The sequence below is a fragment of the Brachionichthys hirsutus genome, chromosome 10, assembly GCF_040956055.1.
Source record: "Brachionichthys hirsutus isolate HB-005 chromosome 10, CSIRO-AGI_Bhir_v1, whole genome shotgun sequence".
Lineage (NCBI taxonomy): Eukaryota > Metazoa > Chordata > Actinopteri > Lophiiformes > Brachionichthyidae > Brachionichthys > Brachionichthys hirsutus.
Window position 1 is genome coordinate 6695270 of NC_090906.1, and position 16725 is coordinate 6711994.

The following is a 16725-nucleotide window of genomic DNA, read 5'->3' on the forward strand; positions in this document are numbered from 1 at the left end:
TTGCTCACACACACACATTTCTGTAGAGGTGTGAATTCCGGCACACCAAAACAGAAACAAATGGCCGGAGCGCTGACTTGTGCGTAACTATAATTTATAACTCTTGTGATTGAGCACACAGCGTATTAAGATTTAGTGCAGGATATGCAGTGTGCCAGTTAAGATGAACACACTCTAATAGAATGCATGCTGTGTCTTTGCACACATGTAATTAGTCTCTAATGACATCATTCCTGCATGTCCTTGTACATGTTCCCGATTTTGTCCTGCTACAAATTCCCGAGGCCAAATTGTGCTAAAATATACGTGTGAAAGTGTGAAGTTGTGAATACATCTCAGATTTCTGTACGGCAAATGAACCTGCTAATGCTCACACAGACAATTTGTATTGTATTCACACACAATCGTCAAGCTCAGTGAGAAAATCTATTTTAAAAAAAAGGCCAAGCTTTAGTCATCCATTTCTTCTCGTCCCATCTTTTGTTTTCCTGCACGACATGAACAAAAATAGCAGCGTAAAAAGCTCCATTTTCACAGAAGAGACAACCTGTAGACAGAATTACACAAGTGATGATTCACTAAATTGCACTCCCATTTTGTGAACCGAGCATGAAATCAATATGCACTGCAAATGAATTAACACCACCGAGAACAGCGAAGCAAAACGGAGATATCCATCCAGGAATAGTTCAAGTTGCTTGATTGCCCTTCTGTTCTTGTCTTCGGCCTTCCCTGAATTGAACACAGTGCAGCTTCTACTTTCCATTGAGCATTGTCTCCGGTGCTTCTTCCACCTTAATAATATGGAGTTAATAAGGGCAGGGTGAAGTGATCAATCCAATTGTCATCTTTATTGTTGGTGCATCAGCATAATGCGTCTGTACAAATAATCCTTTCACTCTGTCTCTTTGACCTCTCTCCCACATACACACAGTCAGAAGCCCTTTTTTGTAGCCCAGGGGGAGTCATTCTATATTGCAGTGGGAACTGTAACAGGATTTCTGCAGGAACTCGAGTCAGGATGGGTGATCATAGATAACCGAATAAGGAGAATGAGAAAATCCGATCATCTGCAATAAAAGCTGATTTCTTTTCCCTTATTGCAAACAGTAGGCATTTACTACATGCTAATGGTGCAAAAATAACCAATTGGAAATAACAGGATTTATTGTTATCCAAAGCTGAATGAAGAATGGATGCATGTGTTTAAACATCCACCCAGCAAAGGTTTGTCTCTTTGTTTAAAAAAAAAAAAAAAGAAACCAGGCAATTTGATTGGAAATAAAAGCGTCATACTTTAAGCATCTATGTTGAAAGTTGCACTAACATGAGAAGAGCGCTACCTGCTCACACACCAACACAAAGAGCAGCTAAAAGCTGTTGGAGCAGAAACAAAGAGAGAGAGGGAGAGAGAGAGAGAGAGAGAGAGAGAGAGAGAGAGAGAGAGAAAGAGAGCTTGAAGGAATCCTTCCATCATGGGAAACACATCTGCTGATGACATTTTCCATATACTGGGAATGAATCTAATCAGTCAGAGACGGTCTTTCTTTGCTGTTTTTCTCTGCTGTGCTCCGCAGCCCACGAGGAAGGCTGAGACGGACCAAGCCGAGACAAATGTGCAGGAAATAAAAGAAACAAAGAGATAACAGCAGGAGTGGGAAGATAAATTGGGAATGAAAAAAAAAGGAAGAACCGATGGCAACATGAGAGTGATTAGAAAATAATACACACGCTACTAACAGTATGGAAGATGTCAGAGGCCTGCAGCTGAAACACACACACTGACACCGATCCAGACGGGGGTGGCATGAAGGAAAAAGAGGGGGAAATGGGTGTCTGTCCGTGCTGGTTGCACTGCATTGTTACCAGCAAAGCCCCTCCACCCACTACCCTCACTCCTGTCGCAGAGAAAAAGGTTAACTCTTGCATGGCTGGTGGGTAAGACTGTGTGAGGGGACAAAGAGGGGGACAGGTAGGAAGACAGATGAGTTCACTAGAAATGCACAGCAGCTGTAGATGAAACAATTCCCCATGAGAAAGTGTGTGCGCTTTATTCATGTAACACAAACACACACACACACACAGACAGACAGACATAAAGCTAGCGAAGGTGAAAACAATTCGGACAAAAGAAAAGCTGAATGTGACGTCGATGGACTGAGTCACATTAAAGTAGTGCATTAGAGAATATATAAATAATGGTGCAGAGGGAGGAGAATGGATCTGGAGGATTCTAGTTAGTATTGTAATGTGTTGGAGTGTGTATGCATGTGTAATGCACAAGAGGCAAACCCCATGAGTGTGGGGGAGGGATGACTTGCAAAGGCTCAGGGAGAGGTGAACAAGGAATGGAGAGTTGAGCAGTTCGGGATGGCTATAATAAGCCTACAAAAAGGAAAACAATACAGAAAGACTGTTTTCACACCTTCGATTAGGGATGCTGAGAGCGGTGACTGGGTCAAGGCATTGTGGGACAGGGAAAAGGAACGCTCCACTGTTTAAGGATTCACACGTGCTACTGCTATTCTCTGAGTATTTTTTGTGTGGAAAATGAACAAGGCTTGAAAACAGCGTAGCAACGCAGTGTTATGTGTCATGAAAAATGTATGTAGACTCTTTTATAGTCAAGTAAAGCAAAGGTCTGTCTCTGCACACTTGAGTTCATGCAGAGCAGCATAAATCTGCTTATGACAGTCGCTGCTTGGTCACCAATCCATCTTGAAATGACCTTAAGCTAAAAAAAAATGCTTTTCCCTCAAACTGACAGCGCATGTTCCCAAAATGGAGAAACACACTGACACACTCGAGGAAAAAGATCTTCTATGTTTACTCCCAACGGGACAGAGAGGAGTGTATGTGCGTGTGTAGTTGTGTGTTAATGTGTGATTCCAAGGGGGCGGGCCTTTCTGTTCACCCTGTGACTGCAGGGGTGGAGCTACGACAAGCTCATCGCCACCTTGTAGACAAAAGACAGTGTGGAACTGAGGACGCGCGTATGCATGTGTTTTATTCTTCATTTACAGACATGCACATAAGACTCCGAGTTACGACCCAGCTCATGTGAGGACGGGGGGGGGGAGTGCTCGGTAAGATTTTGAGATGTGATAAAGCAAAATAAATAAATAAAAATGTGATGAACTAAATGGTTTCCCCATTTAGTTCATCACATTTTTTCAAAGAAAATAACAGAAACAAAACAGAACGACCCTTACAAAACTGGATCAGTGACTGTCATAAATGCAAACAACACCTCTTCACCTAATTAGTGTCTTAAAAACAGGACAACAGCACTCCTGAGACAAAGGTCGCGAGACAACCGCGAACACCAACACTAGCAAACACATCTCATCCTGAGAAAAAAAAGAAACAAGCTATGAGGACTATAACTACACAGGTGAGAGTGAAATAACTGCAGCCTCCTCCTATTAGAGCCATTCTCTTTTCTCGCTGCACAGGCAGACACAATATCAAAGGAAATAAAAAGAAACCCTTGGAAATAAACTCCTTCAAATGAAACTCGGAGACATAAGAACATTACCCCCCCCCCCCCCCCCCCTTCACTTCACTTATAATCCAAATTCTCCCCTTCCTTGTCCTTGTTCTCCTCTATTCTGGCCTGTAAAATGACCTTCAAGGTTGCAACAGAGCACTGCACCTACGGATTCAGTGCCAAACTGTCTTACCTGCATATAAACACACACACTTAAGCAGCTCAAACACACATGCTGGTGATTTTTCCTGCAGTGGTCAGCTAAATTGATTGGTGTACAGATATTGCAGAGGTCAGATGTGATGAATCAACCACACATTCAGCATCTGAAACAGCAGCTTCAGCAGGCAGTGCAGTTACAAAGGCCCACTGGCTCTGCTGCCCTGCTTCGATGCAGGGCCACCCTCAACGTAGACCCGCAGGAGCCGCTGGCGAGACTTTACAAAATGGGTTTGAAGATGCATGAATGTTGGATGTCTCCGATATGATCAATAACGACAGGAGACAGTTCCAATGAATTAATGCAAATACGGCACAACCCACATGTATCGTGAACACGTCAGTACGGAGTCTAATCTCACTTACATCGTCTACACAAGTAAACTAAGCAAAGCAAAGACAGGAAAAGTGACTCCCACAGTGTCAAGGGCAACGTCACCATCAGACACAAGAGGCAGCAGAGTGTGAAAGACACACACACACTCTCTCTCTCTCTATCTCTGCTCATTTTTATTTGCTCTATCATGACCTGCAGCTTTCCTCCAGGCTTGAAGGCGAGGCTGGGGCTAAAGTAATTGCAACTCAGTGCAAATGACTAAAATAATTCTGTTATTTTGCCAATAATTATTACAACCTCCCTGTTAAAGTATAAAGTGAACGGTGCCTAATTATAACATGTCGTTATTGTAGTTTCAAAAACACCCCTCCATGCAGTCTAATTCTGTGTAATTGCACTATAACACAACTGTAACTTAAAAAGAAAAGAAAAAGTTGCTGCTTTTAGTCACGTGCCAGAGATTATTAGAGCACAAACTACTTATAACTCCTATTAAGAACACATTTTTTAAATAAAGCACAACAATTGTTGAAGTGCAGAAGTGCATCCACTCCTCAGAGCAGTGGATCATTGCTGGAGTCATGGTGCAAATCCTGGATAATCTGCGTGATCGTTAACATCTCCCACGGAGACATGACCCGCTCCATCCACGCACCGACCTCACGCGTGCCTTTACGGGACGACCGGAGCAGCAGCTCACGTGATTCGGGTTCCGTTATCCTGCGAAGGGTTACCGGATCCACGTTGAGCTTTAAGCAACATAAATAAATAAATTAGATAAATCATTCATCTAAGATAAATAAAATTACGCGCGTCACGTGCTGAGAGTATCTGGGAAGATTTCCCCCTCAGCGATGGGACTTACCTCCAGATTTAATAACGTTGGTCAAAATGCGGGAGTTCCCAAAAACGAAAGCGCGTCTCTCCTCCTTCACTCCCCTGACAGAAACAGTGCAAGGCGAGAGAAAGATGCTGCGGATCGGAGGAGCAGCAGGAGCAGGAGGAGGAGGAGGAGGAGGAGGAGGAGGAGTGGTGCTGAGGCTGAGCCGACACCTGGCGGAGCGCGCTGGGCTGCAGCTCGCAACACATTTGCGCTCTCTGCCGGATGATTTCAGGGAAACTGCGCGTCTGCGCTGCGTAAAACGGACGCACCGGTCGAATCAGGCTGTCGTGACGTCACAGCCGACAAGAAACACCACGTGTGGCTGAAACACGCGGAAAAACAGGACAAACAAACCCAAATAAGTTAATGCGCGCTTTATCCGCCTGGCGCGTCACGGGTTTATCCTACTCGTTGATACTATAACGTAAAATACTTTGTGTCAGGCTTTTGTTTGAAAGAAAGAAAATACATTTATTAATGTAGCAATCGATTTCAGTCCCACTGTCCGTGTTTCTAATGCTACCAACAGGTGGCGCAAAAGAGTCGTCATGGAAGCCTTATTCTGTCACAGGTGTACGTCATCAACGCCGGTGATGGATAAAGTCTAGTAACGTGACAGGTTGAAGGAAAGGCAGTTTAATGCAGGTGTGCTATTTCTGTAGTTGTTTCAGAAGTAGATGCTCCGGTTTGACATGAATGTAAGACAAATTATAACACGAGACAGATTTTCAAACATCCCTTTGTATTGATTTGAAAGACCAAAATCTAATGGAGAAAAAGACAGACGTGAATATTCACAACTGACAAAGACATAAAACATGACGACTGAGTAAACGTCATCTTCGTGCGCTTTCATTCTGAAACTGCAGATTTGCAATCAACAAAGTTTCAAAAGAGAAAGATACTTTCTGAATTTGAATGTTGACTGTTTTGTATAAAAATTCAGCACCATTCCTCAGCAAGTACGCAAATTTGGGAAGTTGCATATTTGGTATGCTGATAAAATACATGAAACAGCAACGCAAACGTCGCATAAACTTATCATCGTGAAAGGCTGCACTAATCAACCTGAATAAAGGTAGCTTTGTCACAATGGTGCGTAATAGAGCCATGATAAGTGCACTTTAAAGTGAGTCAGGCGAGGCATCGCACCATCCAACAGTGAGGATGAAGTTTTCATTACCGTACACTGAAACATGTGAACCACAATAAGACACAAACACGGCGACATTAGAAATGCAGTCCCCCCAATTTACAAATAATTTACTGCAAGAAATAATAAACTACATCTCATATACAATCTTGAATGTACATTTCTTCCATTTGCTGTAAACTGTGAATGCATTGAAAGGTTCAGTTTGGTTGTATTTAATAGTTTGGCACAGACTACCAACAGCTGAACACGACATTCACTGTCCCACATATGTCAGCCAGAAAAATGTGAAAACATGTCTCAAATTCTCCTTCTAAAGAAACAAATATTATTCCTAATTTGTCAATGAAAATTTTGAACAATACTTTTTTTGTTAACTCATGTCCAAAGCATCAGACCTATAACATGCAGCGAAACAACAAAGTACTTGAACTTGTACAAGCAATCATTTCTCCGTCATCACTTATAGAGGTATACGTATCTTTATCAGTACTTTGCCGTGGGGGGACGTTTCTGAATGAGTCAAGTCACAGCAAAAAAAACGTCAAACAGATAATCACGTGTTTGATATTTGGTGGCACATTTTACAACAAAGAGATACACAAATAGCCGCAAGTCACAGCCGAGAAGAAATATAACCATTGTTTAATAGACACTTATATGGGGGCCCCTTAGACTCTGGAGCATCAGCAAATATAACTCATCATTGCTGATGGCTATTCTCAGAGGCCCAATTTAGAGCAGAAGAACATGGCCAGCAGCGGACGCCACATGCACCCAGTTTCAGACGGGTACCCATCATGCACAGGCACAGGCAGGCAATATAGTGTGCAATGCAAAACTGGAAGGGGGCGATTAACATTTTCAGGTTTGTGAAAAGATGGGGTAAAATCCTTATTTTTAGTACTTGACTTAACATTAAGTAAGACATTGGAATCAACTGCATTTTAGAATGGAGGGTAATAAAATCACAAGACACGATTAAACACAAAAAAACAGAAGTGAAATGACAAATTCATTGAACATGAAGGAAACATTTTTTGACCAGGATTTTATTTAGATTGTGAAAAGAGAGACTAAAATGCTTTTAGCTAAAGACGCTAAACGACACAGCAGCCAGCACTGTGAAAAAAAGCATTATCCAAATGTAAATGGCACGAACAGACATCCAGCAACTTCGACCGACTTCACCTGATACTCCTGCATCAAATTACATATATTTACCAAGGGTTAAAAATATGTCCTCCACATAAGAGTAATTAATAACACTGCAAAGAGGATGACAAACCGACACTTTCAAATATTCCTGATAAGATTTAGTTCATGTCAGGCTTTGCATGCGTTTTTCCAGAGAAAGGAACTCTCCAGAAGGAGAAAGGATTCTGCATCATAAAATAAGCCAAATCCATGGCTTTGCAATCAGTCTTGTTTTCCTAAAACATCCACTTGTTGTCCACAAAGTGATATTGAATAATCCTCAAATGATGCCAGGATAAAATTACACAATATATATATATTTTTAAAAAAAATGGTGCCTTGCATTGGCCTCAAACAGACTGAATGCTACAGCTTTGGTCTGATCATTCGTTTCTGCCAGTGAAGGAGGGAAATTCTATATATTATTTGCATTGCTGTTCACATTGCAACGCTCTCACTTGTCAGGGAGGACTGTCAGAGCAGGAAGTCAGCATGCAAGACATTAGAGGTGGCAAGTGTAACGTTAGTGCGTACCAGACAAAGTGCACATGGGCAAGCCGCCGGGATTGCAACCAAGACAGTCCCTTTAGAAGTAGCTATGAACCAGCGTAAGGAGAAACAAGTGCTCGTCTGAATCTCCCCGAAACACCAACGTGCTTCCTGTCTGCAAAACGAGCCCTTAGACCAGAGAGCCTACGAGCAGCCCAAGCTTCAGGCAGCCAAAAAAAGGGCAGCAAGCTTCTGAGAAAATAATGGACTAATGTCAATTCTGGCTTGCATAAGTCTACCCTGCGGGAATAACGGGTTTTTCAAGGGCAGAGTTATGTTTTTGATTACTTTCCCAGGAAGAGATTAATACCAGTGAGGGACTGGAAGCTGTTCAGCCGAAAACACTCAGACAGGCAAGCAGCAAGTTCTAACGCTTCCTACAAATCTCCATCGTCCTCTTCCACGTTGTTGATGTCGTAGTGCAGAAAGGCCTCCTTCTCCGGCGACGTGGCCTCCGACTCGCGCTCACGCTCGAAGCTGTTCATCTCCGTTTCCGGAGAGGAGCGAGCCACGTTTGCTTCAGCGCTGTGATGGATGCCGTAACCGAAGTAGATCACAAACCCTGAGAAAGCAAAACCGAGACAAATCATCAGTTTATGGAAGGTGTTTTTGGCTGAAGAAGCTTCTTGGGTAAGAGGTGAAATGTCTTTGATCTTTTTGAGCCAATATGAAAATAAAACCCCAAGAGACTTGATTGAATTTAGAATTACGGTACTTTGGTAAAACTGACGTACCGCAAACACTGTGAAAAAACACAAAGTTTAAATGGCGGCTTCTCTAAACTTCCAAATGCCATGATCTTAAAAAAAAAAACTGACATTCAATTTGTCAAAGGTCAAATGGGCTCTTTGATTTTTTTCTTGATCAAGAGACATCCTGATCCTTAGTTACCAATATAAAATCTACAATTTGATAATGAATTTAAACCAAAACCATTCATGATGATAGAAACAAAGACCACGTACCTATAACCATCCAGATACAAAAGCGTATCCAAGTACCTCTGTCCAGCTGCATCATGAGGTAAACGTTGACAAACATGCTGACCACGGGAATAAAGGGCAGCAGCGGAACCTAAAGAATGAAATATAACAGAAGGTAATTATGGTGGGCTTCAGATAATAGCAAAGGGTCACGGGTGTTGCCCCGAAAAAACTGCTTTAAATTGTCCCGGACAGGCGGAGTTTCTGGAATCAAACCTTGAAGGACAGTTTTGTCTTGCTCTCAGGTTGTCTCCAGATGATAAAGGTGAGCAGAAAACATATCACGGCAATGATGGTGAGCGCTATGACATTCCACACCGCTATGCCTCCGTGCACCGCCAGGATACTGAATGCCAGGATCAACACCCCTGCAGAAATGCATGCTCATTATTTTAATGTGTGCCTGTGCACAAAGAAACACTCAGGGACTCACAAAACACTCGTCTGGATGCTTCCCTGAAGTTCTCACGCAGTGTGTATAATATACAGCCACCATAACGATCACCTACCCATGATAGAGACACAGATGTTGACGGTGAAGCCCGACAGCCTGGATGGCTCAGGGTGGTCTGGAAACAGGACGTTCTTGTAGTCGAACCTCTCCTCCATGCCGGGCAGAATGCCCATGCTGGGGGCGCTAATGTTGTCAATCAGCTCTGCGTCTTCCTGGGTATCTGCTACCTGATAAACCAGACTGGGCTGCTCCGGCTGGTACCTGATGCAAGTTAGTGCGCCATCGGTCCGTGTTATGAGCAATGAGATATACTTTAATTTAACTGACAACAATAATATGATGCATGTGCCATCTGTCCACTGACCTGAGCACCAGCACGCAGGCAGCCACTAATGTGTAGGCCAGCAGCGTCCCGATAGACATCAGGTCCACCAGGTCCTTCAGGTCGAAGAGGAAGGCCATGACGGCTTTAATGGACACGAAGAAATAGAGTTAATCCGAGCGAGAACTGCATAACCAACACAAAAACCACCATGAGCCGCTAATCAGCATCCCAGCTGTCAGTGCAGCTTGTAGGAGGAATGGAAGACTCGAAGTAAGTCCTCCATCCACCTCGTATATGTATCCTATATTTATCTTACCAGACATGACACCGGCCGTCATGGTGGCTGTTATTGGAGACTTCCTCTCGCTGACCCGGGCCAGATAGGAGAAGAGCAGGCCATCTCGGGCCATGGCAAAGATGACACGGGGTAGTGGGAACATGGAACCCAACAGACTGGGGGGGGGGGGGGGGGGTTGAGAACGTGAGATTTAACGGACAGTATTATAGCATCAAAAAGTAAAGGGAAATCGGGTCAGGGGGAAAGAATTAGCAAAAGACAGGACAGATTTGTGGTGGGAGAACAGGACACAAGGTTATCAGCAATGTAGAGCAGCAGGGGCGTGATTCCTGGTAAGATTCCCCAACATTTTCTGGAAGTTTCATCCAGATCTGTCCAGAGCGTTTAGAGTCATCTTGCAAGCAGATGGGCGGACAGACAGACAGACAAAACACCGGCGATTACACAACCTCCGCCTCGCTGGAGGCAATGAACACACGCGTGTTAGTATCTCACCTGCCCCTATGCCAGAGGTAAGGGTTGCAGTTAGCGGCGTTTTGCTGCGGGGGGGGGGGGGGCGATCTAAGCCATGAACTTAATTAGCAGCCCACAGTCAGCCATAGCCCAGATCACACAGGGCGTACGACATAAACACATACACCCAAAATACTTTCAACATACATGAACAGAGACGTACGTACAACAATACCACAATTATAGAGCCATCAGAATCCTGAAAGTTGATTTAGATCTAGTGTGGGTTGACCTTCTGCGACACGAGTTCTAGTTGCACAATCACGTACGCAATCACATGGTCCAATATTTTTAGCAGTGATCTTATTTTTAGTTGTGGGATCAAGTTTCCTCTGAGATTAAAAAAAAAACCCTCTTGGTCCTGAACCTTCACAAAAATGTATGCATGTGTATCACACATGGGGAACTATATGACATGGGTACAGTTCTTAAACTGATGACAGACCAGTTCATGTGTGTGTGTGTGTGTGTGTGTGTATGCACCTGGTAGACAGAGCACAGAGAGAGCCGACAGCGACGGCATATTTAGCTCCATCCCAGCCAACGTATTTAAACGCTGCAGGCAGTGGGCTTTTGTTGTCCAGCAGGTAGTACGGCATCATGAGGGTGAGCGCGGCAGAAACGCCAAAGTACGCCACGAAGCAGATGAGCAGCGAGGACACGATGCCGATGGGAATGGCTCTCTGGGGGTTCTTCACCTCTTCGCCTAGGGAGCAGATGGGCTCTGTTAAAAGTGTATAAAAAAGTACAACTTCCCTTCCCTTCGTTACTTTAGTAGGTGCTGACACTTCTGGTCCTCAAAGTTTTATAGCTTTTCATTTAAGATTTTTTTTTATATTCCTGTTGAGTGGCAAAATACAATTCGACCTATCAAACAATTTAGAATGCAGGAATGACCAAATGCATTTTTAATTTCAGACACATTATTTACGACAACAAATGCCGTACAAAGAAGGAATACTTTAATATTTTGTTTTTAGTGCGTCACATGAAACTGAGACCTGCAAGTGTTACCTTGAATGCAGGCTGCAGTTGTTGTAGTCAGGAAGGTAACTTGAATATAGTTTAGAGTTTTGCATATAATAACATTATCATGTTTTCTTTTGTCTCTGTTTTTGTTGTTTTTATAATACTGGGTGACTCAAATTGAACTTGGCAGTAAAATATTTAAATATCACAAAAATTGCACAAGATTGTCAATGCCTACATTTTATATATTAATTATATTCACTTCTGGAAACCCTGCGTGACTAAATCTAGCCTTTTTTGCAGATGTGACGTTATCCTAGATTATCCCAGCGACGCATATATTACAGTATCACTCCAAACTGAAGTCATGCAGTTTATTACTATAGATTACTTATTTTACAGCTACCAGTATATTCATTAATGTAAACTCCATCAGACGCTTGTTTCGTCCTACAGCAGCACCTGACGCAGCGAGGGACGCTTGTTTCGCCCTACAGCAGCACCTGACGCAGCGCACCCCTCCTCTCTAGGCGGCTCACCTTAAACGCCTCGTATTCTGGGTTGTGGTATTGTTTGAGGTGTGTTGCAACAACTCCTTCCCGTTTTTCCACAAATATTAGTCTTGGCTGCTTGTGGAGCTAAATTAGGTCCACGCGCGGCTCCTTTTCCGTTCTTTCATTTCTCCAGTCAGAGTTGAGTAACAGACGCCGCAGCACACACTCATCCAGGCGGAAGAAGAAGTAGTTCCTACCATTCGCGTATCATTTGGTCGAACATTACATTACCTGAAATAACCGAAGTATCGATCTGCACAGATCACTGATATTTTACACACCTGTTTGGGGGGGTATGTTCCCCTTCACATCAGTCATGTCCTTCACCTCGATCAAGAGCACAATTAGGCTAAATGCATTGATTACAAACAAAAACCCTCCTGGAACTATAGACAGACGTGGGATTGACATTGTTCCAAGTCCAGATTAAGTTGCACCCCAAAATTAAACATACACATTAGCCAAGGGAAATGATTTGACAAGTGGTAAAAATAAAAAAAGAGGTTGGTTCATGCAGGACTGACCTGTAGTGGCAATGCAGTCAAATCCGACAAAGGCGTAAAAGCAGGTAGCAGCTCCTGAAAGGACTCCCGTGATACCAAATGGCATGAAGCCACCTTCTCCCAAATGCTCTTTGGCTGGCAGGAGATCTGTCAGACTGCAAAAAGCAAAGAAAGAACTAATTATTCAGAGCAATTGAAGCCTTCTCATCTGAAACGCACTGCAGATCAGATCCAATGTCAAATTTCATTTAAATAATATGCAAATGGATGACCTTACTTGAGACTGGAGTTACCGGTGTAGTTACTACGTAGGATTTCTTCAGGGTCTATTTGCCAGTTCTTCAAGGTACCTTTGACGAGTCCAGAGATCACCATGAACAGCAGAACTAGAACGTTGATGCAGGTAAAAACCTTGTTCACCATCGCAGACTCTTTGACCCCAAATGCCAGCAGACCTTAAAAATAAAGACAAAGAAAAGATAATGAAATTGTACTGAAATTGATAATCTACTGCAAATATGTGCACTAAATCAAATATAATAATAATAAAAAAAACATTTAAAAGTAATTGTGGATACACTATATTTCTAAATGTGTGTAGAGATAGGGGAAGGAAGAAATAAATAAAAGTTGCATACCTGTAAGGATGATTATGATGAGAACAGCAAACATGTCAGGGTACTCTGCTAAAATGCCCGGCAGTCTCATAGTCATGTAGGTTCTGCAGAACTGCTCTATGTGCTTCCCTATCAACTCATCAAACGTAGCGCTCCAAGCACGGGCCACGCTGGAGGTACCTAAAATAGAGACCACTTGAAGCCAACACGTTCTGCTTGTCCTTCCAATTTTGTCACCGAGCTCTTGGTTCGGTTCTTTGCATCTTCCCATTCCAGCCACAGAAGCAAGAAGACGGTGCTTTAAAGTGCTTACCGATGATGTAGGAGAGGATGAGGTTCCATCCAGTGATGAAGGCCCAGAGTTCCCCGACAGTAACATAGGAGTAAAGGTAAGCTGAGCCCGTCTTGGGAACCCGGGCTCCAAATTCTGCATAGCAGAGACCAGCCAAGACTGAAGCTAAGGCTGCTATCAGGAAAGACAGAACGATAGCCGGACCTACAGGGGGGGTGAAGGATAACATTTGATTTGAGGCCTTAGGAATTGTCTTGTAATTAAAAAATAAAATAAACATTTATATTGACTCAACGTACCTGAATTCTCTCGCGCTACAGCACCGGCTAGCACGTAGACACCAGCGCCCAGTGTGCTGCCAACACCCAGCGCCACCAGGTCAAACGTGTTGAGGCATCGGGACAGATGGGAGTTTTCTGAGTTACAGTCTACCACTTTCACCCTCAGCAGCTGCTTCCCAAACCTCGCAAGCTTGTTCAGCGCCATGGATCACCCTCACGGAGGAGAGACGATGGGCAGGAGGTGTACCAGGGTTCCAAGGTCACAAGGGAGAAGGGAAGAGGTCACAGACACCCTAATGGGAGGTAAAGATGACAGCAGATTATGGGTGAATCCAATCCTTTAAAATCATACCAGAATGTTTTACTGCCAGTCTTGGAATGAGTTGGACTTCAACTCTGGTAGTCAAATGTACGCTCAACGGCTAAACCTTGACCGGGTCGTTGTTGGAGCGGTGTGCTTGAGGTCAGTGTTCACAAAACAAACACGCTGAGCATCTGTCGTACATCCGTTCGTGAACCATGTCCAAACAGAATCCATGTGACCAATGACTACAGGTGCATGGCACAACATTATGGTATGTCAGGTTTATGATGCTGTACAGGAGAGAATTCAAACCCAGCACCAAAGATTCAACGGCAACAACATGTATTTGACTTGCGGCAAGAAACGAGACTAGTATTATTTCTTTCAGCGAGGGAGAATGGATGCTGCATCTCCTTGATACTCGAGAAACGGCTCCTCCCTCACCTGGTTTTATTAGCAGGTAAGAATGTGAACATGCGTAAATCACCCTGACATGAAGACTCCAGCCCTGAGCAGATCCGCTCTTTCACACAAAGGGGGCGTGTCGCAGAAGGGTCAATTATTACATCAGCTTGTGCATCACGTGTGTGAAACCTGGAAAGTTTTTAACTAAAACCTTAATTTTTCAAATATCTGAATGCCATCATAAAGCGCACACACACACACAAAAAAAACACCTCATGCATAAAGGCAAACAGAATCAAGAAGCCTTTTGTGAAAGTCTGTGTCCCCGTCTCTGGTTGGTGCAACTGTAGAGTTCATTAAAACCTTAATTCAAGAAAAAAAAACCATCATACCAAATTATACTTTAAAGCAAAGCAAACGCAAAAAAAAAAAAAAAAAAAAAAAGAAGTTGCATGATGAAATACTTTGTCAATGTTCCAGGTCAATACCAAAGTGAGCACAAGCTATTCCAAAGGCAGAATGAGCCAAACGCATATGGTATACACAGTACTTACTTTAAACCAGCTACAGACACAATCACTCGTCGATCTGATTGTGCGGTCTGAGTGACGGAGCGATAAAACGGTGTTTTGGACGATTCATCGGTCCGCTGTGAAGAGCGCACGCCGCTCTGAAATAGAACCCAGAGAGGAATCACATGCCTTGGCTATTCCAAGCAGCATGCAGAAACGAGCGCAGCCTCAGTGGAGTTCACCAGTACGGTAATAACCAGATGCATCATGTATAACCACAACGTTTTAATATAATGTACAATATTTACAGTGCAGCAATATAATCCCCCCCCCCCCCCCCACACAAAATACCTTGAATTTGCACCTAAATATTCTCCACGAGGTTCCACCACTGCATGCAAATACGTGCATTCAAATGTAACGGGCTTGTCTGAGTCCCTGTAAACTAAAATAATGTATTCTTTATCACCTTTATACGAGTAACGGTTCGATACTGCATGGATTTAGGGGTTCTTATCGAGTGTATCTTAGACAATAGACACACAAGCTGCCGTCAGTTTCAACATATGACAGATGAGACTGAGGAACGGAGGCAGCAGCTGCCAGCGGGTGGGATTGGACGACGAGGAAAGAGGTATAGTCGTTCAGAACGAATGAAAGAAGAGATCCAGGAATTTCCTGGTTGAGGAGGGGGAACAAAATTAATGGGGGGTGGGGGGGTCTATGTAGCTGAAGCCCAACGACTAAAAGTGAATCATGGATAAATGTTTTTATAATAGAGAGAAACAATAAATGGAGTCTGATCTACAACACGTTGCAACATCACACAACCTCAGGCACGTTTTAGTACCTGAAAGTAACAATTAGTGGAATATCAGGTTCACATAATTGCATGAACCTGATTAAAATTAAAACGTGTGGAGAATCTGGGCGACTTCCAGGATGGCGTCCACTCGCAAATGCTTAACTGACAAACAAGCATGTTTTTAGCAGAATGCTAGAAAGATTATTACGTTTCCATGTTTTCACAAGCGGGATTTACTCCGGAAATTGTAACCACTGAAATGAACCCAAGCTTCTTTCAGCTCAACCCGTTGCAGGAGCAACACAACGTTTGGAGAACGCCCGAGTCGACGCTGACGTCAAACAGCGTGATGTCCTGACAAGGGGACGTCGTCTCCAGTGTCAGTGACCCTGAAGGTTCAGTAGATGTCCTCCGTAGATGTCCTCCGGTGTGTTTGTGTTGGCCTGTCCCACCATTGGACACGTTCAACCCCTGGAATGGCTCTGAACCGCAGCGTCCACGTCGCTCAGAGGTGATGGAGGGAACGCTCCACGCACCTTTAGCTTCCAACCATTGATACTTGGACTCTTCTGAAGTTGGCTCTGGGGGGGGGGGGGTTATGGTACTGATACCTTTGTGGAAGTCCTTTCCCCACCCGCTTCCTCTGAATTCGTGACGACTGGACGCTTCACTTTCACTCCAACGCGTAAAACACCCAACTCCCCCCCCCCCCGCCTCCCAGGCAGCAACAGCCCCAGGGGAGGGGGGGGGGAGCAGCTCCTGTCCAACCCAGTCAGGAGTCTCTTCTCGGACTACAAGCTCCGCTCCTGAACGGAGAACCACGCAACGAGACTTTATGCGAACCATGAATGAAATCCTGCAACGCGCGTAATAACGGGCGCGGGAGAAGCGACCGTATGGCACACGAAAAGTGGACGCGCTCGCAGCCATTTAACTTCGCGCACGTTGAACACAGCCACGCGGAGTAAATAGAAGCTCTGCTATTGCGTAACCGCGTGCAGCGCACGCACGCACGCAGCTCGAGCTAACGCGCCGTACCTTGCGTGACGCGTTTCCTATGCGGAGCGCATGGAGCGGGTCGC

At 44.1% G+C, this 16725-nt stretch overlaps 1 protein-coding gene across 1 annotated transcript; it reads right to left on the minus strand.

Annotated features, from left to right (window-relative positions):
* Positions 1–5652: 5652 nt before the first annotated feature.
* Positions 5653–13822, minus strand: LOC137900836 (high affinity cationic amino acid transporter 1-like). The gene is made up of 12 exons (XM_068744981.1): positions 13636–13822; positions 13358–13540; positions 13066–13224; positions 12705–12882; positions 12449–12582; positions 10885–11107; positions 9907–10043; positions 9630–9732; positions 9321–9526; positions 9028–9179; positions 8794–8902; positions 5653–8390 (listed from the first exon to the last, which is right to left on the minus strand). The coding sequence occupies exons 1-12, from the start codon at positions 13820–13822 to the stop codon at positions 8206–8208; spliced, it is 1956 nt and encodes a 651-aa protein (XP_068601082.1). The 3' UTR covers positions 5653–8205.
* Positions 13823–16725: the final 2903 nt, after the last annotated feature.

Bases quoted from the DNA above. Each gene is read 5' to 3' on its own strand.
- LOC137900836 (XM_068744981.1), bottom strand. From the start codon at position 13,822: ATGGCGCTGAACAAGCTTGCGAGGTTTGGGAAGCAGCTGCTGAGGGTG. The intron at 11,108-12,448 runs GTCAGTCCTGCA...TCTGCTCCCTAG, and splicing joins TGACTGCATTGCCACTACAG to GCGAAGAGGTGAAGAACCCC. The intron at 9,527-9,629 runs GTCAGTGGACAG...AACTTGCATCAG, and splicing joins GCCTGCGTGCTGGTGCTCAG to GTACCAGCCGGAGCAGCCCA.